The sequence below is a fragment of the Haliotis asinina genome, chromosome 3 (assembly GCF_037392515.1).
Source record: "Haliotis asinina isolate JCU_RB_2024 chromosome 3, JCU_Hal_asi_v2, whole genome shotgun sequence".
Taxonomy (NCBI): Eukaryota; Metazoa; Mollusca; class Gastropoda; order Lepetellida; family Haliotidae; genus Haliotis; species Haliotis asinina.
The window spans coordinates 52,781,858-52,807,516 of NC_090282.1; the positions used below are offsets into that span (position 1 = coordinate 52,781,858).

Genomic DNA, 25,659 nt, shown 5'->3' on the forward strand with positions numbered 1-25,659 from the left:
GTCACAGACAGCAAATTCTCCGAGGAAGAGTTCCATCAGGTGTTGGCCGAACTTGAAAAGTGCCACCGCATGAAGGGAAAAATTAAAACTAAGACTTGGAAAACCGCCTACCTCAGTGAACACAAGAAGAAAAACTCAAGGCCGATAAATCACTCAAATCTTCCTGACCAAGAACAAAGATCTCCTGAAGGATTCACCTTAAACTGTTTTGTAGATATCAACATAACATAGCCCAACACTCATCAGTCAGTGAGTGACTATTCACTCTAAATAAAGAAAATCAATACAACCAGCTGGTTTTGCTCCCTTGTTTCGTATTCTATAACCTCATGTCAGGCCTCTTGTCTAGACAGACAGGCCATGTTGAATTTGAAGTACTGGAACGCATATGGACCGGGAAGTAGGTTTAAGTATTTTTCCATTAAATAATGTTCGATAGTGATGAACCAGGGTATTGGAATAAAGATCAGAAAAAGGTGTTACGTACTCATCACACATTTTATGAAAGAATGATCAGACAAACATTCCCAAATGGTGATATTAAATCACTCCATATGGTTTTCAGTCTCTGAACACATTTCCTATAACGTGATTCTATACTCAAGTCTAACCGTAACTAGTTAATTTCAAGTCTACACTGATATTTTGTGAGTATAACTGTTAATTTAGGTTGAAATAATATCATCATATTGTATGAGCTATTGCAGTTTATGCATTGTGAAAAAGATGAGTTGGAATTTCTTTCAGATTTCACTATCGGGTGACTATCCACAGAGCAGAATAATTCAGCATCTCTTTACAAATGGTTAACAAAAGTCGCACACACAACCAAGTGTTCAAAATCCCGATGCATTCAGCGTTTTTGGCAATGCTGGGTCACAAGACTACCTTGCTATTTCACGCATCCCTTTGAACTAAACCTTTTCAGAAAAAGTATACTTATTATAGAAAGTACTGTGGCCCAATCAGTCTCTTTTATCCAACATAAATGGTTCATCACTATCAGACACTGTTTAATTGAAACATACCTAAAATCTACCTCCTGGTGTTGCTAGGGTGTCCATAGCAACGGTGGCCCTGTGTGTCTGTCATGACTAGGTTAGGCAGACATCTTGTTTCACTTAGCAATGGCAGCCCTACAGAGCAGTCTTTGTTAGGTTAGGCTTCACACATTCATACACCTCCTGTTTCACTTAGCAGTGGCGGCCCTGTATGGCCATCATGACTAGGTCAGGCAGACATCTAGTTTCACTTAGCAATGGCAGCCCTACAGAGCAGTCTTTGTTAGGTTAGGCTTCACACATTCATACACCTCCTGTTTCACTTAGCAGTGGCGGCCCTGTATGGTCATCATGACTAGGTCAGGCAGACATCTTGTTTCACTTAGCAATGGCAGCCCTACAGAGCAGTCTTTGTTAGGTTAGGCTTCACACATTCATACACCTCTGACACCGACCCCATCAAATTGTTGCCAAATATTCTGGCTACCTTTAAACCAAGGATGACAACCCCTTTTTTAATGTCAAAAGATGTCTCTGGCACAACCCTCACTATTTTTAGTTTAAATGGGTGCTTGGAGGCTTATAATAGTTCCCACAAACAAGCCTCTAAGCCACATGTGTAGCAAAACCCCCACCATAATACTACTGGAAGGAGAGTAGCAGTGGCAGTGTGGAAATGTTTGCATCAGCCAATCACATGGAATGGTTTGATCTGCATATGCAAAACGTGCTACAGTCTATATATAAATGTGCTGAGACATTGTTCTTAACTGCAATTTTATTTAATTTATAATTATTTACATTTCCAATTTTTCAAATTACAGTACAAAAATTTACCAGCGGCGGCTACTAACAGCAGCTGAAAATAATGGATCATCACAATTTTTATTGGTACGAAAATATGGTAATTACCGGGAACACTGCAACTTCTGGCAATTTCACTAAATTTTTGTGCCTCCTGATTTAATCAAACAATTTATTATTAGGTATCAGAGTCACATTCTGAAATTTTTAAACCAATCTTGGCAAACAGCAAAAACTAAAGAAATGTGTGAACAAACTGGTTTTAACTCATCACAAACTACAAATTCCACTTGGTTTCAATCATATACTGGCTGCCAAACACTTAGAGACACATTACAGTTATCGCCAATACATCAATAACATGCATGCACAGTTACTGTCAATTACAATTCCAGTATTTTTAATAATGGACAGTCTTTGAATAAACATGCTGAAGTCTGAAAAGGGAACTTCTTTTTCTGGGAATGGTGCAAATTCAAGAAGTGATATGATGAACCCAGCTCACTGGGTGCCACTGGGACATATATGTCCTTCCTCTTCAACCTTCACTTTGAAGTTCAATAAAATAAAATAAATTCTATCACACACACAAATATACTTCATAGTTTTGAATTCTGCATGAAATTCACAGTTTCTTAATATCATCCACTATTATTTCAGATGAGGTTAACATGTTTAAAATAACCTTTCAAAATAGGCTTCCTAGTAAATATTGCCATTTTTGACACCATATGAAATCATGATTCACAGTATTATTTGCTGAATGTTGAAAAAATGAAAATTGGATAATTACTGGGAGTACTGAATTTCAAACAGCATATCAATGATCACTGATATCAAATATTCATGGGACCACTAATGACAGAAGAGCGTGTTGAACACAATGTGATGTATTTGAAACTGGTACACAAATAAATACCCACAATGCTTTTCGTCAAAACATGAAGTCATGTCACAAGCTATCAATGACATCTCACATTTCAATATACGATCTGGGATGAAATAATTATAGATACATAACATCACCAGTACCAACTGTCCAGATAAAATAAACAAAAGCTATTGGATGTGAAAATGAATGCTGTGCTCAAAAGACTGCACTTGTTTGAAATGTAAACAAAGAAAACATTCTGATTTTACACCGAGTACTATTTTCTAAAATTTTCCGACATCCAACCGTCTATTCGTTACTTGCAATGGCTCAATACCTTTAGAATATGCATGGAAAGAATATTGTACCAAGAAATCAATACAACACAATGATCTGATAATTCATAAAAATTTGTTGAAGTTTCTGTGCAGCTTAAAGGGGCACTGATGCGGAGCCAATAGTGTTCCTCGCCAATGGTCTAATTACGAAACCAAGCAACAAATTGGTCAGCACCCGCTCCCTCGACCATGATGGACAAAGGGACTGGGCTCCAGTCCACATTAGCAGAATTTCTTCACCCTAAAAAGTCAGGAGGTCGGATATCCATTACATGCCGTTATTTAAAAATATCCATGGTATTCTTTATCTGATTGTAGCAAAATATCCCATCAGTGTAGGTTCCTTTTCTGATGCCTGGATGGTATAGTCACTGATCCAATTTGATCCTCTTTCTGTGTTTTGTCATGTGAAAATATGATGTCTACATACACGTAGCAAGCCATTTGTTTCATATAAGTCCGAAAGATTGCAAAGTTTTATATTTAGATAGTTTTGTGTGTTGGCAAAGCTGTCATAGCAAACATCATACATAAATATTGGTAGGTACGACCTTGGTTTATTATCTATGATAATAAAAAACATACAGTTGATTTATCTAAATTTGTAAACTAATAACGACTTTGCCATTTGTAGAGAAATCTGAAAATTTTCTTACGTAAAAAACTGATTATACCCATTTACCCACCACACAGCAAATATTTCTTATTTCTTACGTAACAACGAAGTTCCATTGGTATCCTCAACACAGTTTCAGCCCATAAGTGTTTTCAGGCTGCATGCGACACAGAGATTACATCTTCCTTGCCGTAACTCACGTTTGATGGCATAAACCAACACGTTATTTGTCATCATTCACTTGATGGTAAGTTAATGAATTTATAGCGGGTTTAAATAGTGGTAACACCACTAAAATTACTCGAAGTTCCCATTTGGCATATCTCCTGCCTGGAGTAAATACTCAACATTATAAATTAAGGTCTGTAGTGGCAAATGTATTGCATGTTATATAATAAGTGCATGTAAGTGATGCAAGAGAGTTTATCAGCTGAGTTACAAAAACAAACATCGATCAAAGGATAAACCGATAACACACTGATTGATTAATTACTTCCACAGCGGATTTGTCAAAAAGGCAGTCTTTATGAGTGTAGATTTAAGTAATCTATACTGAATACACCTTGTCATGAAGTACGAGTGTAAAAACAACATCCTTCCTACAAAGAATTAACCGCCACTGCTTTGATTGATTGATTGTTGCTCATTACTCGCTAACTAATGGCAGACATCATACAGTTAGTTGCCGGGTGTGCTGTCCTGGGTGACCAGTGAGATTATGTATACACACCAGTGTGAAAAAGTTTCAAATGATGTGTCACTTTTCGCATATTAGACTGTTTAGACATAGAGCAGGATTATTTAGCAGCTGCAAATGAGTATAACATCGTTCTTTCATGTGGATATTGATGGATACATTCCTGAACGGGGTAACAGCCTGGCATTGTTGGTATAACTTTCGTCTGTCTTAAATTTAATATTTGCATGTTGTTTTAATTTATTTCTTGTAGCATTCAGCAGAATCTGTGTTACAGAAAACATGTACTAGGTCGCAAATAGGGTGTGTGTGAAATATGATTCACGTTGGCAATCTATACAATGTTTAGATATTAAAATCATGTTAGAAATTCACTTTAAGTATGAGCAAACCATGTGGGTTTTTTTAATTAACTTTCAAAATGCATACAAATGTGACAAGGAACTAATTAGGTTTATAAAGCAAAATACAAAGACATACTCTGACTTCCTTATTTTTCAGTCCTAATGTTTTTGTTTTTTTTATACCACTGGCAGATGACTAAATTTCATGGTGTTTGATTTGTTTTCATAATAACGAAGTAAAAGACATCATCTTCGTTGATTAGTCTACACATACACTATCAATTGCACATATGGGAGACGCAGCAGAGATCACGAACCAGTCACGAATTCGGGATATCATCCGGGTACTCACGGGAGAAAAACAATAACAAAAGAAACCACCAGCCCAAGGAAATTGCTCCACATCAGTGCCCCTTTAATGCTGTGACTGATGTAAAATCACACAGAATGACAACAGTAATTATCAGCCTTTCTGGCTTTTTCTCTTACTTACAATGAAAACAATAAAAGCATACAACAATACAGAGACAGTAAGAATCATTCAGGTTACTTACATCACATATTTATGTACAAACAATCCCCAAATCAAGGGAAGGGCCCTCGGAAAATCCTGTATACCCTTGTTACCGAAGCCACCACTTTGTAAGAAATCAGTCTGTGGTAGTGATGTCATGCATCAACATTGTTGACATATTAGGCCATTTCTGGGAGATGAAAGTTGGCAGAACAACAGTAAACACAATTGCCCTATTTTCCCAATTACAGCTTCAGGATTATGATGCATATTTTGCGTATCGTTCAAATATTTTCTTCATAAAACTAGTGTTTAGATTCCATTTATTTCAAGATCATATCATACATGGATATAGGGTATATGTTCTTCACTCTTTGAAAGCTTTTGATTGTTTTTAATAATATTTACATAAGAAATTGACACATTTAGTGTAGTACACCATATTGTAAACCTTTACACAGGTGTTAGAAGATCACACATAGCCATAACTGCATCATGTACTTTAGTTCCTATGACTCACCTATGACTTAATATTCAATACATTAAGATTAATATTGCAGTTTTATATGAACAGATTAATGACAGTGATTGAAGTCAACCATATACGTGAAACTGAATGCATTAATGAAACTTGTTATTTTATGAAGTGTATATGCATATATCTGAAAGGAATCATCTTGTTCATTGAATTTGTTTGTGTCGTTTTATAGACAAAACAGTTATGTATATCGATTGGCCAGAAGCATGTTTGCCTGAAACTTTCAAAAATTCACTATCAATGTTTTTGATGATATAATCAATTCATATTCGACTAAAAAATACTGTGATGACAGGATATCAAACTCTAACAATATTCATACAAAAATTGAGTGGTTTTCCAAACTTAATGTAAACTGTGCTTACTGGCAAACTAAGGTGAAAGAGGAAGACCACAAGAAGAATTTAACCCCCATCTTGGCATTACCAAAGACAGAAGACCTATTCATCCTTGACACTTGACACATCAGACAGAGCAATAGGAGCTAACTGCTACAGAGGCAAAATGGTGTCAATAGGCCAGTAGCCTGTAGTAGCTTTGGGTTCTTCCCATAGCTGCACCACAAGACAGGAGCTCTTGGCAGCTGTGAGGTTCACCAGGCAATTTCAGCACTATCTAGTAGGCCATGATTTCATGGTCCACACTGACCGCAGCACTTTCCTGTGGCTGATGAACTTAAAAGAGCTAGTCAGGTGGATAGAGGAATCGAGCCAATACAATATGGTCATCAAGCATAGGCAGGGCTCCAAACACATAAATGCAGATGCACTCTCGAATTCCATATGAGGGCCCCTGCCCGGGCTTCATAGTGAAGTCCAGGTACACATTCTATCCTGTGGTGGCTTTCCATATTGCATCAGAGCCCACGACAACTGGTACTCCCTCTTCCTGGAAGTTGGCAATGTCGTTCCAATAGGAGAGGGTGAGTGAGTGAGTTAATATTTAACATCACATTGGCAATATTTCAGCCATATTGTGACGAGAACATTCAACAATGAAAAAGACCATATGTACATTATAAAACCTGTCAACAAAGGACAGTAAAAGAAATAGAATATCACAATTATCATTAAAACTAGTGTGGAAAGTTAAAATTAATATCACTATCTGGACAGAACAATATAAAAACAGGCTATAGATGTCAAACAACCAAAGGTAGATCACCATACAAGGAACCATGGGGACTTACAGTACCTTCACTACCTGCATGGACCCTAGTTGGATTTACATCATCCCTTCAGCCACTGGAGAGTGTATGAAATGCTAGCCAAAATGAAAATAACATGAATACTATGACTAAAAACCTGGTAGACTTAAATTTACACTGAATGTTTTTGGACTTATGTACCCTCTCTGGAAGACAACAACTTTACATTACTTCAACCCCCTTTGAGGGTACAGCTACTAACAATTCTAGTTACTAATCTAAACTACCAATTATTAAAACAGTTCTATCTACGGAAACATATTTCTCAAAATTCAACAATGAAATCAATTTCCTTTAAGAAAAACAACGATTAAATGAGAACTAATGCTGTTAAAAAGATCCTTGATAGTTTTGACACTGAAATATTTATCCCTTGTGATGGAGAATTCAACACAGTCAAGCAGGATGTGCTTGACCGTGACTCTCTCATCACAAGGGATACAGAACGGAGGCTCCTCACCTTTTAAAAGGTATGAATGAGTATATCTAGTATGGCCAATACGACATCGTCTTAAAATAACCTCTTCAAATCTGGACTGACAGCCCAAGTAGGTGTAACCAATATACGGTCATTTTTCATGTAATTTATACATACCTAATTGGGTGTCCCACTTCTTCTGCATCAGATCACGGATGTAAGTTCTAATGCTAGCTTTGTAATCAGAGTATGGAACAAGAAGTAGTGTCACAGATTTGTTGAGTGCTGCCTTGGCAGCAAGATCGGCCATTGTGTTACCAGAATTCCCTAACTGGTTGAGTAATCAACAGAAGACGATGTCTCATTGGCCAGTAGCAAGATTATTATACAATTCAATAATTTCAATTAAAAGTGGATGTTTACAAGAAATATTTTAATAGCCTGAAGGCAAGAAAGAGAGTGTGAAAAGATTATATACTGTTTATGTTTAGGGTGTCTTTGAATATATTTAAGGGCGGTTAATATGCCGTTAGCTTCTGCTGTGAAAATAGAGCTGTTATCCCGTAATCTAGAAGATATTGTTCTCGATCCAGTGACAGTGGCACAAGCTACTGCGCCACCATTCTTGGATCCATCTGTAAATAAGGATTGATAATTGCTATATTCATGTTTTAATTGATAATATTCTTGTTTATATTGTAATTCATTTGTTTCTGATTTTTTAAAGTGGTCAATGTTAGGTCCACTTGCAGCCTAACCAATTGCCAAGGAGGAGAAGAAAGAAGACAAGAAGGGGCTATATTATCCAGCTCAATGCTGGCAGCAGAAATAAGTGGTTTTATTCTTAAACCAAGAGGCTGAACATGAGAAGATTTCTTATTGTATAAATCCTCATACAGAGGATTGAAAACAAAGTTATATGCAGGGTTTGACTCATTGGAATATAGTTTTGTTACATACTGTAAAGCTAATTCTATACGTTGCTGCTTAAGAGATGGTTCATCAGCCTCGACATACAGGCTGTCAACAGGTGAAGTTCAAAAGGAGCAAAGACAAAGTCTTAGACCTTGATGATGGACAGAATCTAATAGTTTTAAGTCGCTTTTGCAGGCTCCACCATAGACGGTGAAGCCATAATCATGTTTAGAACACACGAGTGATCGATATAGACTGAGGAAGGTAGCTTGATCCCTTCCCCATTTAGAATTTGAAACCACTTTCAACAAGTCAAGTGCTTTCAGGCATTTAGTTTTAAGGGATTTAATATGCGGTAAAAATGTTAAGAGTGAATCAAAGATTAAACCCAAGAACTTAGCTTCCTTCACAACTTTAAATGGCATGCCATCTAGAGATAGTTCAGGGCCTTTATGTGCTTTGTATTTATGACAAAAATGTATGCAGTTAGTTTTCAATTTAGAAAATTTAAAGCCGTTTTCAAAACACCATTTATTAATCTTGTTTAAACACAACTGCAGATGCCATTCAATGGTATGCATATTTTTACCACGACAAGAAATATTAAAATCATCCTCAATTAACGATCCATCAATTGAATCGTTTAAAACTTTTGATAAACTGTTTATCTTTATACTAAAAAGTGTGACAGACAAAATACTGCCTTGTGGAACACCCTGATCCTGATTGTAAGGATCAGACAGGGTAGAACCCACGCGGATTTGAAATTGTCTGTTATTTAAAAAGTTGGCTATGAATTCAGGCAAATAGCCTTGTGAGCCGAAGTCATGTAAATCTCTTAAAATGCCATATTTCCAGGTTGTGTCATATGCTCTTTCGAGATCAAAAAAGACAGACACAGCGTGTTGTTTATTAATTAGTGCATTTTTAACTCATTAAGCCCTGGAGCCGCTCCACTGCCCAACACTTGGCACCCCTCGCTGACTGCCTGATTGCTGCGACGAGGCTAATTAGTGCTAATCATGCCTGATTTCCCTGGCAGGTCTCGGATATGACAGGAAACTGTCTAGTCTCACAAACAAGTACTGATTATTTAATTGTGTCGTAAAGATGTAAATGGGAAAGAGGCCGATGTGAATACATATATTACAGCATTTCATGTAATTTATTACCTGTGTCTCTCATACCCCTTTGCCAGTGTGTGCTGTATTTTTATCAACACCTACGCGGTCTTTGTACGTACGAGATGAACAAATATACAAATTCCTTCTGTCTCTCTCATCGTATGGACTGAATTATAATATATTATTTATAATAGAGTTTAAAAAGAGGTGGGGGGGGGGGCTTGCATTATAATCGTCTAGATTTTTTGCCAATACATTGCTCGTGCTTATTGACTATTTCAAGGAAAGTATCAATAGGTGTGTAAGTAACATGGAACATATAGAGATTTATAGTTTGTCACTTTGTTCATCTTAACTTAACGCTGCAAACAATACATCACCATTCATACACACACATACTGCATGATACATTTATCATTACTCGATGCTAAACAAAGCTTCCCGTCATGTGAAGTGATAAAATATCCCGAATGTAATGCATTATATCTCAGTTACTGATTATATTGGCTGATACTTTGACCAATCGTATCTTGAGAACCTGTCACATAGGAAGGGCAAGGTGATGGGGCGTGGCCTAAATTTCTGAAGAGCACGTTTGGACACTCAAAGTGATAGGGTAGAGACTGATTATTGGCTTTATCGTTGACCAATAGCTATGTTGTGTTACGGCTGTATCAACTATCATGCAACAATTTGTGTACTGTACACATAACATCAGTTACTGTAATGATGTATGAAAGAGACACATAAGATTATAAGACATATGGGAGTAGACTGACACTATGATGAGTGTATTCGTTCTCAGATGGTGAACACACATGTCTTAGTATTTTGGACATGTAAAAGAATAACGACTGAAATGCAACAATTGAAAAGAATGAGTGAATTTAGTTTTACAGCGATTTTAGCTATATTCCAGCAGTATCGCGCGGGCTTCACACATTGTGCCCAACAACTGACAAGAATGGTATACCGTACCATTTGTACAACAACTAGTGCATAAAGCGTTATTGTCCTTGGAACAAGTCTTTATGGTTTTCCTCAAAACAGTCAATGCACAAAAACACATCACAGCTTGAACATCTGCATTTGATGTCTCGACGTTTGCCAGTCCATTTCATTGTATGTAAGACATACTTAAACCAAATGATGTCCCTCTCATACCATTGTGAGAGATTAAATTGTTCAAAACATCTATGTCAATGGCAGTAAAGAAGAATTTACGCACATGCATAATAATCTATGAAAGAAGCGTTTTTGTTGATACATTGCTAGTGTATACTGAATATTTTAAGGGAAGTACTAATAAGCTAGTCTGTGACTTACATATAACAGATTCAGTTTGTCGCTTTGGTTCATCTAGATTTAACGCAGAAAATATACGAACATACATGCATACATATTGTATAATGCTATTCCTTGCACATACATAAGACAAAGGGTCATGGGATGGGCGTCATCAAAGTTCCCAAATAGGACGTTTTGTATCTTAACTGTTCAATATAGTCCCTGATTTGTTATCTATGACCAATCGTATCATGAGATACCTGTCACATTGGAAAAGACAGGTGATGGGGCGTGGGCTAAATTTCTGAAGAGCACGTTCGGTCACTAGACAGCTTGGATACAGATTGACCATTGGTTAGATCGCTGACCAATCGATATGCTAGATTTCGGCTTTATCAACTCTAGCTATCATGAAAAACTTTGTGTATCGTGAACATACATAATCGCAAGGATGCCTGAAATGTACACGTAGGACTAACAAGCACTTTGACGAGTTTATGTTTTTTCTAAGCGCTCAAAGCGCTACAATCCAATTATTTTTACCCCGGATAACCCAATCCAATCATTGAGTAGAGATAGTATTTATTTGCGTATACTTTTTGCGCACACTACTTGTACATAAAACATCATGGCTTGCTGAACATTTCAATATAATCTGTACATTGTTATGAATAAATATCATACTTCAAGTACATGTATTATAGAATTCAAAAAAGTAACACGATACTGATTTATTGTGATGTATACACTTGTAGTTGAATCTCCCCAAATATTTATGAAGATGGGCATACTTATATTTGTTTTGAAAGCAAACGAGGTTCAGGAGATTGGCAATGGGCGTGACTCCACAAAACAGGTTGTCGAATGATGTAACAGCGCATAAGTTTGTTTTACACTTGTCACAGGACAAAAGTTTACCTGGACATGCATTTGACCAGAGGCTGTTATTTTGAGGTTGAAAGAGGTGTTCATATATTTAGTGTTGTCTGATTGAATGATTATACGCATCAATTCCGTAACTGATATATTCTCCTCCTTTTATTGACGATGGATCTGATACACGTGATCATTACACAGGATAAGATATTACAGAGATCAAATACAAACGTTTCTTACACAATGCTTATGTAAATTGCATTGAAAAATCACATTTCAAATATGCATGAGACAGGTTGAACAAAATACCCCAGTTACCTTTGTATGGTTTATGTGTACTATATATGTATATTATGAGTAGATGCAAGAGTTATCACTTCATATTCGATTATGTATAATTGTCAGCTTTAAAATCAATAGTCACAAATGAATTAGGTCTAAATTAGTAACTTAGTTTATTTCAAATCTACACGAACATGAGTGTAATACAGTATTGCTATTTATGTCTACGATTCATTATATGAACTATTACAATGAATGAATGAATGATTTAATTTAGAAGAAGGTTTCGTAACCTTGTCACCGTTAATTCAATCAATGTGCAAACATAGTATCTTAGTATTCACTCCCAATGACGAGTAACAAACACGTACCTCCTGTAACAACATCTCATAATCCCTTTTCTCGCAGACATGTGTTCATTTGTCTGTATAAGCCCCCAACATTGCAAGCAATTGTTATCAAAACACATTAATAGTTCTTCTGATTAACACAGAAAGTAATCTCTCTCGTAAGAAAGGCTAATCTTTGATCATTACTGCTAAATTGATTGAAATTATAGGTAATGTACGAATTTAAAATGTAAAACCCCCAATATGCGGCTCTCGCTGAATGAGAGGTGCTTTTCATAACCCCCAATATGCGGCTCTCACTGAATAAGAGGTGCTTTAATCACCCCCAATATGCGGCTCTCGCTGTGAGAAGCTAATTAATTTGCCGCATATATGCGGCTCTCGGCCTTAATGAGTTAACAAATGATTCCAAGTGCACTAAGTGAACGACAGTACTTCTGTTTTTACGGAAACCACACTGTATATCTGTTATGAGGTTATTTGTTTCCAAGTACCAAACAAGTTGATTATTTATCATGCGTTCCATGGTCTTGCAAACACAGCTAGTTAATGAAATTGGACGATAATTGGACAGATTCGTATGATCACGTTCAGGTTTAAGAATTGGTACTACTACAGCATCTCACCATGAAGAAGGAAATTTCCCAGAAGTCCAAATATCATCAAAAATATATAACAGCATCTCTAAACATGATTCTGGTAAGTGCTTCAGAAGTTGATAATGTATGCTATCAGCTCCTGTAGCAGTATCGTGAGCTTGATCAAGAGCAGTATGGAGTTCATGAATAGAAAATGTTTCATTATAATCTTCCCCATTATTTGAGTTGAAATTAACAGGTTACCTTTCTTGTTGTTTTTGATATTGTTGGAATTTAGGCACATAATTTGAGGAAGATGACGTTTATTCTGTATAAAGGTATGCTGCGCTTTAGCATTTAAAATTTTAAATTTATTTAAATTATGCACCATGGGATGGCAACGGAAATAATGTTCTGCCTTTTTCCGTGCCTTCCTACTTGTTTGTCGTTGAACCACAGTTTTCGAATATGTGGAACTGCAGAAGACTTTGGTATACATTCATCCGCTATAGATTTCAGTTCATCAGAAAAACATTTGATAGCGTCAGGATCATCAATAAAATATTCAGGATGAAGCTTGGCAGCACACAGCATTTCATATAAAGACCAGTTAGCCTTTTTGAAATTCCATCTTGATGATGGAGGCACATCAGATGGTGTTACAGATTTTAATATAGTAGGAAAATGGTCACTTCCACAGAGGTCATTGTGGACTGATCATTCAAATTCATTTAGTAAACTGGGGTAAGTCAGTGACAAATCAAGAGTTGTATATGTTCCTGTGCCAGGATGTAAATATGTATTTGTACCATCATTATATATACATAAATTCTTATTCGAAATTAAATCCTCCAGAACCTGACCTTTTATGTTTGTGGTCACACCACCCCAAAGTGTGTTGTGCCCATTTAAATCACCCAAGAGGATACATGGTTTGGGTAATTGATCGTAGAGAGTTTGTAGATCAGCCTTCATAAGAGTTGATGAAGGTGGAATGAACAATGAACACAAAGTAAGGGTAACGTTCAAAGTAATTCGCACTGCAACTGCTTGAAGATTAGTTTTAAGTGACACATGGCTATAGATAACATCATGAGTTACAAGGATTGACGACCCTCCTGTGGCTTTATCACCTGGTGGAGAATAATAATGAGATGCATTATAGTGACGTAGATTAAAAGTATTCATCTGTTTTAAATACGTTTCTTGCAAGCAGAATGCTGCAGGTTTAAAGTCTTGGACTAACAGGTGTAGTTCATGCAGATTTATCTTCAGGCCTCTGCAGTTCCATTGAATAATATGTGAAGAAACTATTTCTTTGGAGGGTTTATTGGGGATCTACCCCTTACTTTCCTGGAGGGCTACAAGCTATGTACCCTAATTTGGATGTTTTCAGACACATCCATGTCCTCTAAAGATCGGAACTTATTATAAAGTTGGATTTTGTCATTCAAACCCTTTGAGGCTCTGCTACTTTGACATTTTTGTAGGTCATTTCTGGTTTTGATTTTAGGTTTAGCAAGATGTTTCTCATTATTTTAAGATTGATGCTTTGCTATGGATTGTGATGATGATGAGGATAACTGTTCCTGAGATGACTGTGACTGAGCTGGAACTGGTGTTGTTGAAAGGGATTCAGCAATGTGAAGGGATTCAGCGGTCTGAGTGGACTGACTGGGTGAGTATACTTCGGGTTTATTTGTATCAGTTTGGCACAGTATTGATGAAGTGGACACAGCTGTTTTTGGGCTGATAGCGGAGGGTGCTCTCGTAATTGAGGCATATGATGTAACTGTGTCTGGTGTGGATACAAGAACTTTCTTAGCTTCAGCAAAACTGATATTTTGAGTAAATTTAATATTGTTTGTCTCCATTTGTTGCTTCCAGATTGGACGTTGTTTCCAAAAAGCAGAATGTGTCCCAGAGCAGTTGACAGTTTTAATAGTATTATAGCAGTCCTCAGTAACATGAGTTTTCTCACTGCAATGAGCGCATGTTACCAATTTAGCATTTGAATCATCGCAGTGGATTGGGAACATAAGTATCAACACTGATTTTACAATATCCTGCTCTTACTGATTTTGGAGGTGGCCGTTCACGAGTGCCAGAGGGAAGAAGATTCATATGGGGTATCTCCCAGGTTTCACGACCATATTGTCGACCAAGGATGTTCACATGAAATTGTGTACAAGCCATGGGACCCGGGCCCTCATATTCACCCCTGGTGTATTGCCAGCAGTAATAGAAAGGTTGACACACAGAGATGGTCACTTGACACCTGACATCTGACACGGACATGCTAATTCAAAAAGCTGACCCTGCTTCAACTGAGGTCAACATTCAAAAAGCCCAGGAGGAAGAAACAGAACTAGCCATCATTCTGACAAACGAAGAGCCTTCAGACGACAGTAGCTCAACAAGCAAGAACTATTTTTTAAAAAAAGAAAGGTTTTCCTGCAGGACGACATACTTTGTCATCTGTCAAACGACACTGGAGTTAAATCATTGGTCAACTGCTGAGTGATGAGGACTGGCTCTTTTAGATTGGTCTCCAGTACAGACTCCAAAATACCCAGTCAAGCTGGTGAGTGGCATCACATGCTGCTGTGACCCAAACATGTGGCCATCCTGGAAGGTGTCCCTGGGAATACACCCCTGTAAAATCAAAGAGGTGTCGTCCAGATTTGTTTAAAAATTCATTAAAGAGTGTGCCAAACCAGACGTGTCAGCCATCAGAGAGATCAGCTGCAGCTTCATGGATGGGCGCCATCATCTGGAAATCCAACATCAGCTCTTCGAGACAGTCCTGGGAACAAGGGAGGGCTTGCCCCTAATATTCCTTGAGTGAGGAGCATCAGGAGACAACTTGGCTGCATGAACTTGTTGGTCAGTTTCACTCCACGAAGCAGACCTCTGTGCTCCACTCTTTTCATGGAAACCTGAAGACAGTGAAGTCCTGGTTGGAGGCATTCCCCAGCACACACTTCAGTATCAACAGGTGAAGGCAATCAAACGAAAGGCTCTTTTGGCCATTACCAACAATGTGCGATGTAATCTACCACACTACAATAGGTACGTCACATAGAGGTTTGCACTGTCAACAGAAGGCATGTTTTCTGAAGTAAAAGAGGAGAGTATGGTGCATTTGGATTTAGACACCCTGGGTGTAGCGAGTTACCCTCTGGTGGGATTGTGTCATCTAATTGGGAGTAGTGAGCTACCATCTGCTGGGATTGTGTGCACCTAACCGAGAGCAACAAGTTACCTTCCTGGAATTGTGTTGTCTAACTGGGAATGGCAAGCTACCCTCTGCCGAGATTGTGTCTCTCTGCCAGAGGGTGATAGTGTAAGTGTGCTTAGTTATTTTTTGTTATTTTAAAATTTTGATTAAGGTTAGCTTGAGAGGCGGGTGACACCTTTTCTATTAAAATGAATACTTATATATTGAGGTTTTTGTGAAAAAGGGGGTAGTGTTGTGAATGTTGATGTTGCTACATAGGCAGACTCCGGAAACCTTTGGTGGCTTCCACAGATCCTGAACCAAGAGGGTTTACAGCAATTCGTGTTACGTGTTTCGCGGTATTACCCTCTACTCCGTAAGTGCCACACCATTCTAGCTGTGGTATGTACCAGTAGCATGATTTACAATAGGGCCCAGTTGCACAAACCGATCTTTGAGCTACAATTATTGTAAATCCTCAAGATCCCGATCTTAGGCTTCATCTACAATTGTCATCCACTTGCACAAAGCTAATGTAGGTTAAGATCATTGTAAGTTACAATTACAAAACCTACAATTGGTCGGAACCAGTGGTAAGGAGCTAAGATCATTGTAGTCAGTAGCTAAATGGCATTCAAGTTGGTGTCAGTTTCACGCAAATAATTAGCTTTACGTTTGGAGATAGCTCCCATATTGCATAAAACTGTATGAATCGCCTTAACACTTCAACAACACGTAGAATGCAACATCAATTTAAAGTCAGAAATATCGTTATTTGCAGTAGTGAACAAAATCATTATCAAGTCGATATTGCAAAGTACACCTCTCACCTGATTCAGCGTTGGAAAAGTTTGAACACCACCTTTTTGATAAACAGATAAACAAGGAAAGGATAGTAATGAAAGGTGTCTGCATGCGATTAGCAGTGGCCATGACCTTTACAATAACTCAAGGGCAGCTAATCTTAGTTTTTATGCAAGATGGGACTGGTTTCCCTTTGCATGTTATGCCGTTGCCGTAAAATCTGCCATGCCCGAATACAATGTATGTTATGTTGTAACATTGCAGATCTAGACATATTTCTTTTCGGTCAATGATTTTGTCTTAGTTTACCATTAAAATAATCAACAATTGGATAACGTACAAAATTATGTTTCCTTCTAATTCTAAAATCTAAAATTAAATCTGACAAGAGACAAGAGTTTTAATCTATGCATTTTAAATATAACACAAGTATTCTTCAAACAGGAAAAATATACTTGCTGAGGTAAGTGAAATTTACTTAAAAAGGTTTTTAACAAAAAGAAAAAATAATTTTCAACAAAATAGCATAAAGTAATTAACATACTGTGGATAAGTATTAAACAATACATATAACACATACAGAATAATATCCTTTTTATATTTCCCTGTTGTGCATTTTCCACAACACTTCCACAGTCATGTCACCCTTTCATATCTTTACAAATCTAATGCTTGTGGGATATATTTGGTATTTTACTCCAAATAACACCGACCAGATGCCAAATTATGTTCCATTGACAGCCACTGACAACTCATGGTACCTTTAGGTGTTACATCATAAGGAAATTTTATTTATATGTTATCTTTTAATTTTCATGATTATTAGGTCAATAACACAAGACCCAAATGTGTTGGTTTGTATTTCAATATTTTCATAAAACATGATATTTCTGTAGAGGCTTAAACTATGGTATAATACACTTTCTGGTGTAAACATTCAAACAAGCAAACGTTTTCAATGAATGAAAACGCATACCCTATATCCACATATGACATGATGTTGAACAAGGACATATGTAGATACTGAAATTAGTTTCATGAAAAAATATCTGAATGATACGCAAAATATAAATCACAACACTGAAGTGCAATCAGAATGATATGGCCATTGTGTTTACTTATGTCCAACCGAGCTTCACCTCAAAGAAATTGCCAAATCTGTGCAATGATGTTGATGTGTGACATCACTATCGATGACCGATTTCTTTCAAAATGATGGCTTCACTGACATGGGTACACAGGATTTTGCAAGCACTCTTTCAGGGATGTTTCATACATAAATGTGAGATATAAGTAATCAGAATTATTCTGACTCTCTGAGTATTGTTATATGTTTTTATCGTTTACATTTAAAGGACGGAACAAGCCAGAAATGCTTAATTACCATTGTCGTTCTGCGTGATTTTGCGTCAGTTATGGCCTCACGCTGTACTGACACAACAGTTTTCTTATAAATTATCATCATGAATTCACCGTATCTATTTTTAATTGCTATTTCCTGCTATGAATATTCAAAGCGTAATGAGCCATTGTAAGCAATGATTAGATGGCTAGATGTCTGAAAATTTTCGAAAATGCTACATGGTGTAAAATCGGAATTTTTCTTTGTTTTCATTTCAAACAAGCGCAGTCTTTCGAGCACAGCGTTCCTTTTCATGCTCAGTATCTTTCATTTCGTTTTATCCAGACCTTTGGTATTGGTGACAAAGACCATTTGTAATTTGATTTTAAGATATATGAGGAAATCAATGATGCATTTGTCGCAGCTGACAATGAAATATACGTGATGAAATAGGCGTCTCAATACTGGCCTTCACGAGACACCATCCAATATGACGGAAAGCGGATTTTGGCGTTCGTGTAAGTGTGTTTTTGAAAACATCCCAACGGATTCTGGGTTCAGCAGCAACGTTTCAGAATTATCATTACTGGTTACATGAAAACTTGATATTAGGGATGTGTTATTTTTGAAATTCAGTACTACCAGTAATTATCTGATTTTCGCATTTCAAAACATACAGCAAATAATGCTGTGAATCGCGAAAAGCGACATTTATGATGAAGCCAGTTTTGAGGGGTTATTTTAAGCACTTCAGCTTTGTCTGAGACAATAGTGCATAGCATCAAAAGACAGGAAATTTCCCACTGAATTCATGACTGTGAAGTACATTTGTGTGCGTGATATATTTAGAATTTTATTGGACTTCTAGGTGAAGATTGAAGAGGAATGACATGTGTCCATACAATATATACAATAAATATCAATATTTCAGTGCTAGTGATAATATATTCATGTATCAACCTTCATCATATCACAACCCTGGTAAATTTTCGGACAACGATGGCAAGAGAAGCGTATGAGAACAGATAACCATGAGGGTGGGCAGGGGGATGGTATTTCACAAGGCAGGAATGTCCTCTTATCTAGACTTGCCTCTTTGAAGGAGAGAATTACATCCATGGGCCTAGCCCTCCGTACAGCCTTGGAGCAAGTGACAGTTATGCATACGTTTAATAACACTTGTGTAACAGTTTCAAATGTGGTATACTACACTCAATATTACAATATTTATGTAAATATTATTCAAACAAACAGAAACACTCAAAGAATAAAAATCACGTACCCTGAATCCACATACGATATGGTTTGTAAACACTACTCAGTATCCAAAATGGCGGAAATTTTAAACGCATTTAGTGTTAGCATGTATTTTCGAACACATCTGCATATATTTCTGCAAGATGACATCCTTGAATATTGCCCAAAACACCATTTTCAGCAACTGTTTACTCGCCGTTGTCATGGTTGTACGAACGCCGTGTGCATCACCTGGAAGTGAGCGTACGCTAAATAGCATTCAGAAATCGTTTGGGTATGAACCTTTTCGAGATAAAAAGTTCAAAAGGTATGTGCGAATGTCCACTTTCACGATTTGGTAACCTGTGTTCTGATTGGTCAATCTCAAAGGTTACCTGACGCGACCTCCCATAAGGTTTTGTTAGACTCAGTGGTGGAGTGTACCGAAAAGTACTGAGACTAAGTTTACTTAGACTGCACACAAGCGATATCTCCTGTGGAACACAGTTCTTGATGATGGAGGTGTTTATTGTACGTTTTGCCGCAGCAGCTACAACGCTCTTTTTCTGCTTGGCGAGAAGGGTCCTTTCCCTCCTCCCATCGTCCCTGTCTGGAGCATACCGAAACCACAGTTTTATGTAGCTTTCCAGTTCGCAATCAGATGCCTTCGTGCACACAGGGTTCTTCCGTGCTACTTCTGAAATGGAATTTGAATTTGGACGTCAAAGTAAATAAAGCTGCTGTATCAATAATTCTCCAATTTCATTTAACATTTTGATGTATATTATTGTGTATTGTCATATATAGAGTCACAAGTTTTACATTTCTAGATTGCCTTACCTCTGAGACTTCTTTCAATTTTGATTAATATTTAATCTTAAAAATAAAAATTTCACTCTATCAAGTTTGTATGTTTTAAACACTTTCTTTTCATAATATAATTTGAAATTCTAACAATCCCTGTCAGTTAAGTATGCAATTGTTACCAAATGTGGTACTGATCGAAAAGTATATGTATTTTATGTACACAGAAAACAGTGACAAGTATAATACTGAAATGAAATGCTGCAGTAAATGGAGACGATGGCCTCGTTTAACTACGTATCAAATTACAACCATTTCCAAATAACCCATTTATCCTTTAGTAACATGTTTACATACATTTTAAAACTATGAAAATATGATAGACAGTACCTTTCTTTAAATGATCCTGGTACATCACGTGGAAACGTTAACGGGACTTGAAATCTGTAAATCCCCGGACAAGTGCAAGCGTGAACAATGGTGTAAGATTCCGCTCTAAGAAGAAATTCTTCAGTTGACAGTCAGCACCAAATGTATGTTTCAAATGTTTCCATTGTTTGTAGTTTCTATTAAATTATAATTAGACTATAAACTTTTATCATTCGTCAAAACAATTGTGCACTGATTGTGTGAAACTGGACATGGGCTTTTTTAGATATATTTGTAAATAAATCTTCAAGTTATGAGTATGTTACACCAAAGTATGAAAAATATGTTGCAAGGACGTCACGGTAACATAATGTGTAACGTCGCAAGGTAGTGATATGACATTATCCTAGGATGTTCTAATAACGTCCTAGTTACATCATTTGACGTAACCAAAACCTGACGTAAACATACGCAGCTAACACGCGACATTCCCACAACGTTATGTTTACGTCAGGGTTTGGTTACGTCGGAAAATGACGTAACTAGGACGTTATTAGAACGTCCAAGGATAACGTCATATCACAACCTTCCCACAACGTTACACATTACGTTCTCGCTACATCCTTGCAACGTATTTTTCATACTTTGGTGTAACGTACTTGCAACGTTGTGAGGACGTTCGTTTCATATATTTTGTTCACTTGACCTATTAGAAGATATTTGTATTTGCAGTTGACCATCTAATTAGTTATCAAGACGATATTGAATCTAGAACAACTTTTGAATAAATTTGTTTTGTTTGCTTTGTTAAATGCTTTCAACTGAAAAAAATATATAACTTCACGTTTGAAGGTTATGAGAATGTCATTTACAGACATTGTCACAATGTTACACTTCACGTAACCAGAACGTCCTAACAGTGTGTATTTCAGACCAAGGTGCAACGTTTGTCTAACGTTGTGAGGACGTTTTGTCCATGGCTTGCCAGCGCTGACCCGTTGGAAAATCGTTACTTCTTATTCTCCTCATCCCGGAGCTTACTTGATGGAATATCATATCTAACAGGATCGAAGCATGTGATATTTTCTTTTTAAATTACCACATAGATCTATCTCTTCAGTATATAATGAAGTTTATTCATAGTATTTACCTTATTTTTGTTTCATACAATTTATTATTATATTATACACTTATTGTTGCGCTCTTGACTTCACTCATTTCAGGGAAGTTATGAAACATGTTTCCTTCTAGATCTTTTAACCCACAAGATCCAAATTGAGGCACATTGCACATGACTTCTTCATATGACGTCATTGCCTGTGCGAGCACTTTCCCGCTCGCTGACATCACACTTCTCGCTGCCAGTCCTACGTGTACAGGGTTCTGTGTCTGTTCCTCACTTTTAAAACGGGCTCATCACCATAACAGTGAGTATTTTGTTTATTGTTTTGTTTAGATTAGTAAATTATATGTATTAATTCAGAACGTACTCATTAAGAATAATGAAACTGACTCTTGATTAGATCTATTTACTTGTCCTACTTTTTACTCAAATTCGAAATTCACAGCGTCTTTTGATATATTTTTTGAACTGTTAAAACGCGGGTAATTACTCGGAGTTCTGAAATTCTAAATAGCATATTAATGCTCACTGACATCAGTTTTGCATGAAATCACCAATGATAATTCTGAAACTAGGCCGATGAACCTAGATTAGGCTGGGATGTTTTCGAAAAATACATGCTAAATTTCCGCCATTTTGGATACTGAGTAGTGTTTACATACCATATCGTATGTGGATTCAGGATAAGCGATTTTATTCTTTGAGTGTTTCTGTTTGAATACCACATCTGAAACCGTTACTTGTTACACAAGTGTTATTAAACGTAGGCATAACTTTCGCATACTCCAAGGCTGTACGGAGGGCTAGGCCCATGGATGTAATTCTCTCCTTCAAAGAGGCAAGTCTAGATAAGAGGACATTTCTGCCTTGTGAAATACCATTCCCCTTCCCCACCCACGTGGTTATCTTTTCTCATACGCTTCTCTTGCCATAGTTGTCCGAAAATTTACTAGGGTTATGTTATGATGAAGGTTGATAGATGAATATATTATCACTAGCACTGAAATATCGATATTTATTAGGGAAATAATCTATCTACGGTAAAGACATTTCTTGATACCATGCACTATTACTTAACCCCTCAAAACTGGCTTCATCGTTAATGTCGCTTTTCGCGATTCATTATTTGCTGTATGTTTTGAAATGCGAAAATTGGATAATTACTGGGAGTTTTGAATTTCAAAAATAACATATCACTAATATCAGTAATGATAATTCTGAAACTTCGCCGGTGAACCCAGAATCAGGTGGGATGTTTTCGAAAACACACTCACACAAACGCCAAAATCCGCTTTCCGCCGTATTGGATAGATCTAATGTTTACAAAATCATGTTTCGCTAAAGCCGGTATTGAGACGCCTATTTCATCATGTATATTCCATTGTCAGCTGCGACAAATGCATCATTGATTTCCCCATATATCTTAGAATCAAATTACAAATGGGCTTTGTCACCAATACCAAAGGTCTGGATAAAACGAAATGAAAGATACTGAGCATGAAAAGGAACGCTGTGCTCGAAAGACTGCGCTTGTTTGAAATGAAAACAAAGAAAAATTCCAATTTTACACCACGTAGCATTTTCGGAAAATTTCAGACATCTACCCGTCTAATCATTGCTTACAATGACTCAATATGCTTTGAATATTCAGGGGAAGAGTATCGTAGCAGGAAATAGCAAATTAAAAATAGATACGATGCAATCATTCGATCATTCATAAAAAAAACTGTCGTGTCAGTGCAGCGTGACACCATGACTGACGCAAAATCTCCACAGCATTTCTGGCTTCTTCCATCATTTACAATGTATATGATAAAAACATACAACAATGCACAGAGAGTCAGAATAATTCTGATTACTTACATCTCACTTTCATGTACAAAACATCCCTAAATCAAGGAAAGACTGCTCGCAAAATCTTGTGTACCCATGTCAGCGAGGCCGCTATTTTGAAAGAAATCGGCCCTCGATAGTGATGTCACACGTAAACAACGTTGCACATGTTAGGCAATTTCTTGGAGGTGAACAAGAGTAAACACAATGGCCATATCATTCCGACTGCACTTTCAGCATTTAGATTTATATTTTCCGTTCAGATACTTTTTCATGAAAATAATTTCAGTATCTTCATATATCCTTGTTCATCCTCATATCATATGTGGATATAGGGTATGAGTTTTCATTCATTGAAAGCTTTTGATTGTTTGAATATTTACACGGGAAGTTGACTCAGTAAGTGTACCATAGGATCTATCACAGTCTATGCCTCTACACAACTGTTGGAGGATCACACGTGTGCTTTAGTTCCTGTGATGTACAATATTCAATATGCTGGGACAAATATTGCAGTTTCATATGAACAGACTAATAAACAGCGATGTAATTCAAAGTTATAAGTAAAACTGATAATATTAATGAAAATGATTTGTACATTCTCTGTGTAGTTTTATAGCCATATGCAGACAACAAATAAAAACCCCTCGGCATTCAGGGTGTTAAAAATGTAACGGCATGTTCTAATCTTGTGCTTTTATATAATATTAGGTCTTAAAGATAAACTATTCTTGTTTCAGATGCACGCTGCCGCTGGGGAAGATGAGGAAGTGCAAGTCTAGAATGAAACGTTTCTTAGCAATGTATTATACTGGAATAAATGGTTCAGTGTAAACAAAAGAAGAATCTCTCTTATTTGTTACCAGGGCTCAAAGTAAACAGTTTCGAAAAATCCAAACCACACATTTATAATTGCCGAAATAAGTTTTCGAACTGTTGATCACTTGACCTTTTTTCAGCATTCGTAATTTAAATCTAACAAAAACAACAGAAACTATGACTTTTAGCCCTGGATATTGTTATGATCATGGTGACAACAACCCAGAAACCTAATACAAATATTTTATCCTCAGACTACTATACGTTCTGAGTACGTATATACCCAAAAAACTATAAATAACGTTACAACGTTATCTTTATGACGTCACGAGGACATTATTTTTGGGTCGTATGAACGTAGAAAATAATGTTGTGAGGACGTGTTTTTGATTCCACAAAAAAGACATAAGTGGGACGTTATATGCTGACGTTCTGCGGACGTAAACGTAACGTTGAGACAACGTCCTCACAATGTACTTTTGTTAGCTGGGTAAGGTTGTGGGAATGAGGCGTGTTAGCTGGGAAGATGTTTGCAAAATATCACAATAAAATGACTTCTTCTAAGTTTATGAAAATTATTCTTGCAACAGTTAAGTAACATGTAAGTCTATCGCAATTTCACTAATAATTCACTTTTGGCCAGGAACTGTACATGATTGTGAATTTTACTTGGCATAAATTGAAAATGGGAATAACGATGATATTTGAATTAAGTGAACTGAACATTTGGTATCTGAAATCGACTATGGCTGTCGCCCTCCTTTGAACATCAAATGTGGAGGGTAAGTTATGATTTGTTTACAAATGGACGGTTATTTCTGAATCGTTCGCAATATCACGTGTTTAGCCTTGTTTACATTGATGTCCTGGCAACGCGTCCATGGTCACGGCCGAAATATTGTTTATTTTCCATATCTTGTGACTGCAAAAGAGCATTGTATCTAATTTAGATGTAGCTCCATTTGTAAATGTGTGCAGTGGCGTCAAAACGACATTGTGAACTAGGCGTGGTTGATCATGTTATGTTTACCTTGGTAATGAGACGCCATGTCGAACAAGTTGTCAGCGTGAGGATTCCAGACAGCACATCAATAAAACAGCAGGAAGCGAAAACCGAACTTGCAAACCTTTCTAGGAAAAACGGGGATACCAGCAAAATGGAAAAAAACAATGTTGACAAAACGCCCGTACTTTTTCAGATGACAGCGACCATATTTTAACAAACAAATTAAAACGGCATCATCACTGTAGTATCCTTTGCTGTGGAGCACGTTATGTTTGTTCCTAATAGATCTACCAAAAAGCTGTGCTGTAATATAATTGCCAAAAACAAAGTCATAAAGCCTTAG

At 36.9% G+C, this 25,659-nt stretch overlaps 1 protein-coding gene across 2 annotated transcripts in view; it reads right to left on the reverse strand.

Moving 5' to 3' along the window:
* Positions 1–25,410, reverse strand: part of LOC137278154 (zinc finger C2HC domain-containing protein 1B-like) — a 174,637-nt gene extending 149,227 nt beyond the window's left edge. The window contains exon 1 of one of the 2 annotated variants that reach the window (XM_067810324.1): positions 25,341–25,410. In XM_067810324.1, the coding sequence (XP_067666425.1) occupies positions 25,341–25,359 (19 nt within the window). In that variant the 5' untranslated portion in view covers positions 25,360–25,410. The remainder of the gene's footprint in view (positions 1–25,340) is intronic. The other variant, XM_067810326.1, reaches the window with a different exon arrangement.
* Between the last annotated feature and the right edge of the window lie 249 nt (positions 25,411–25,659).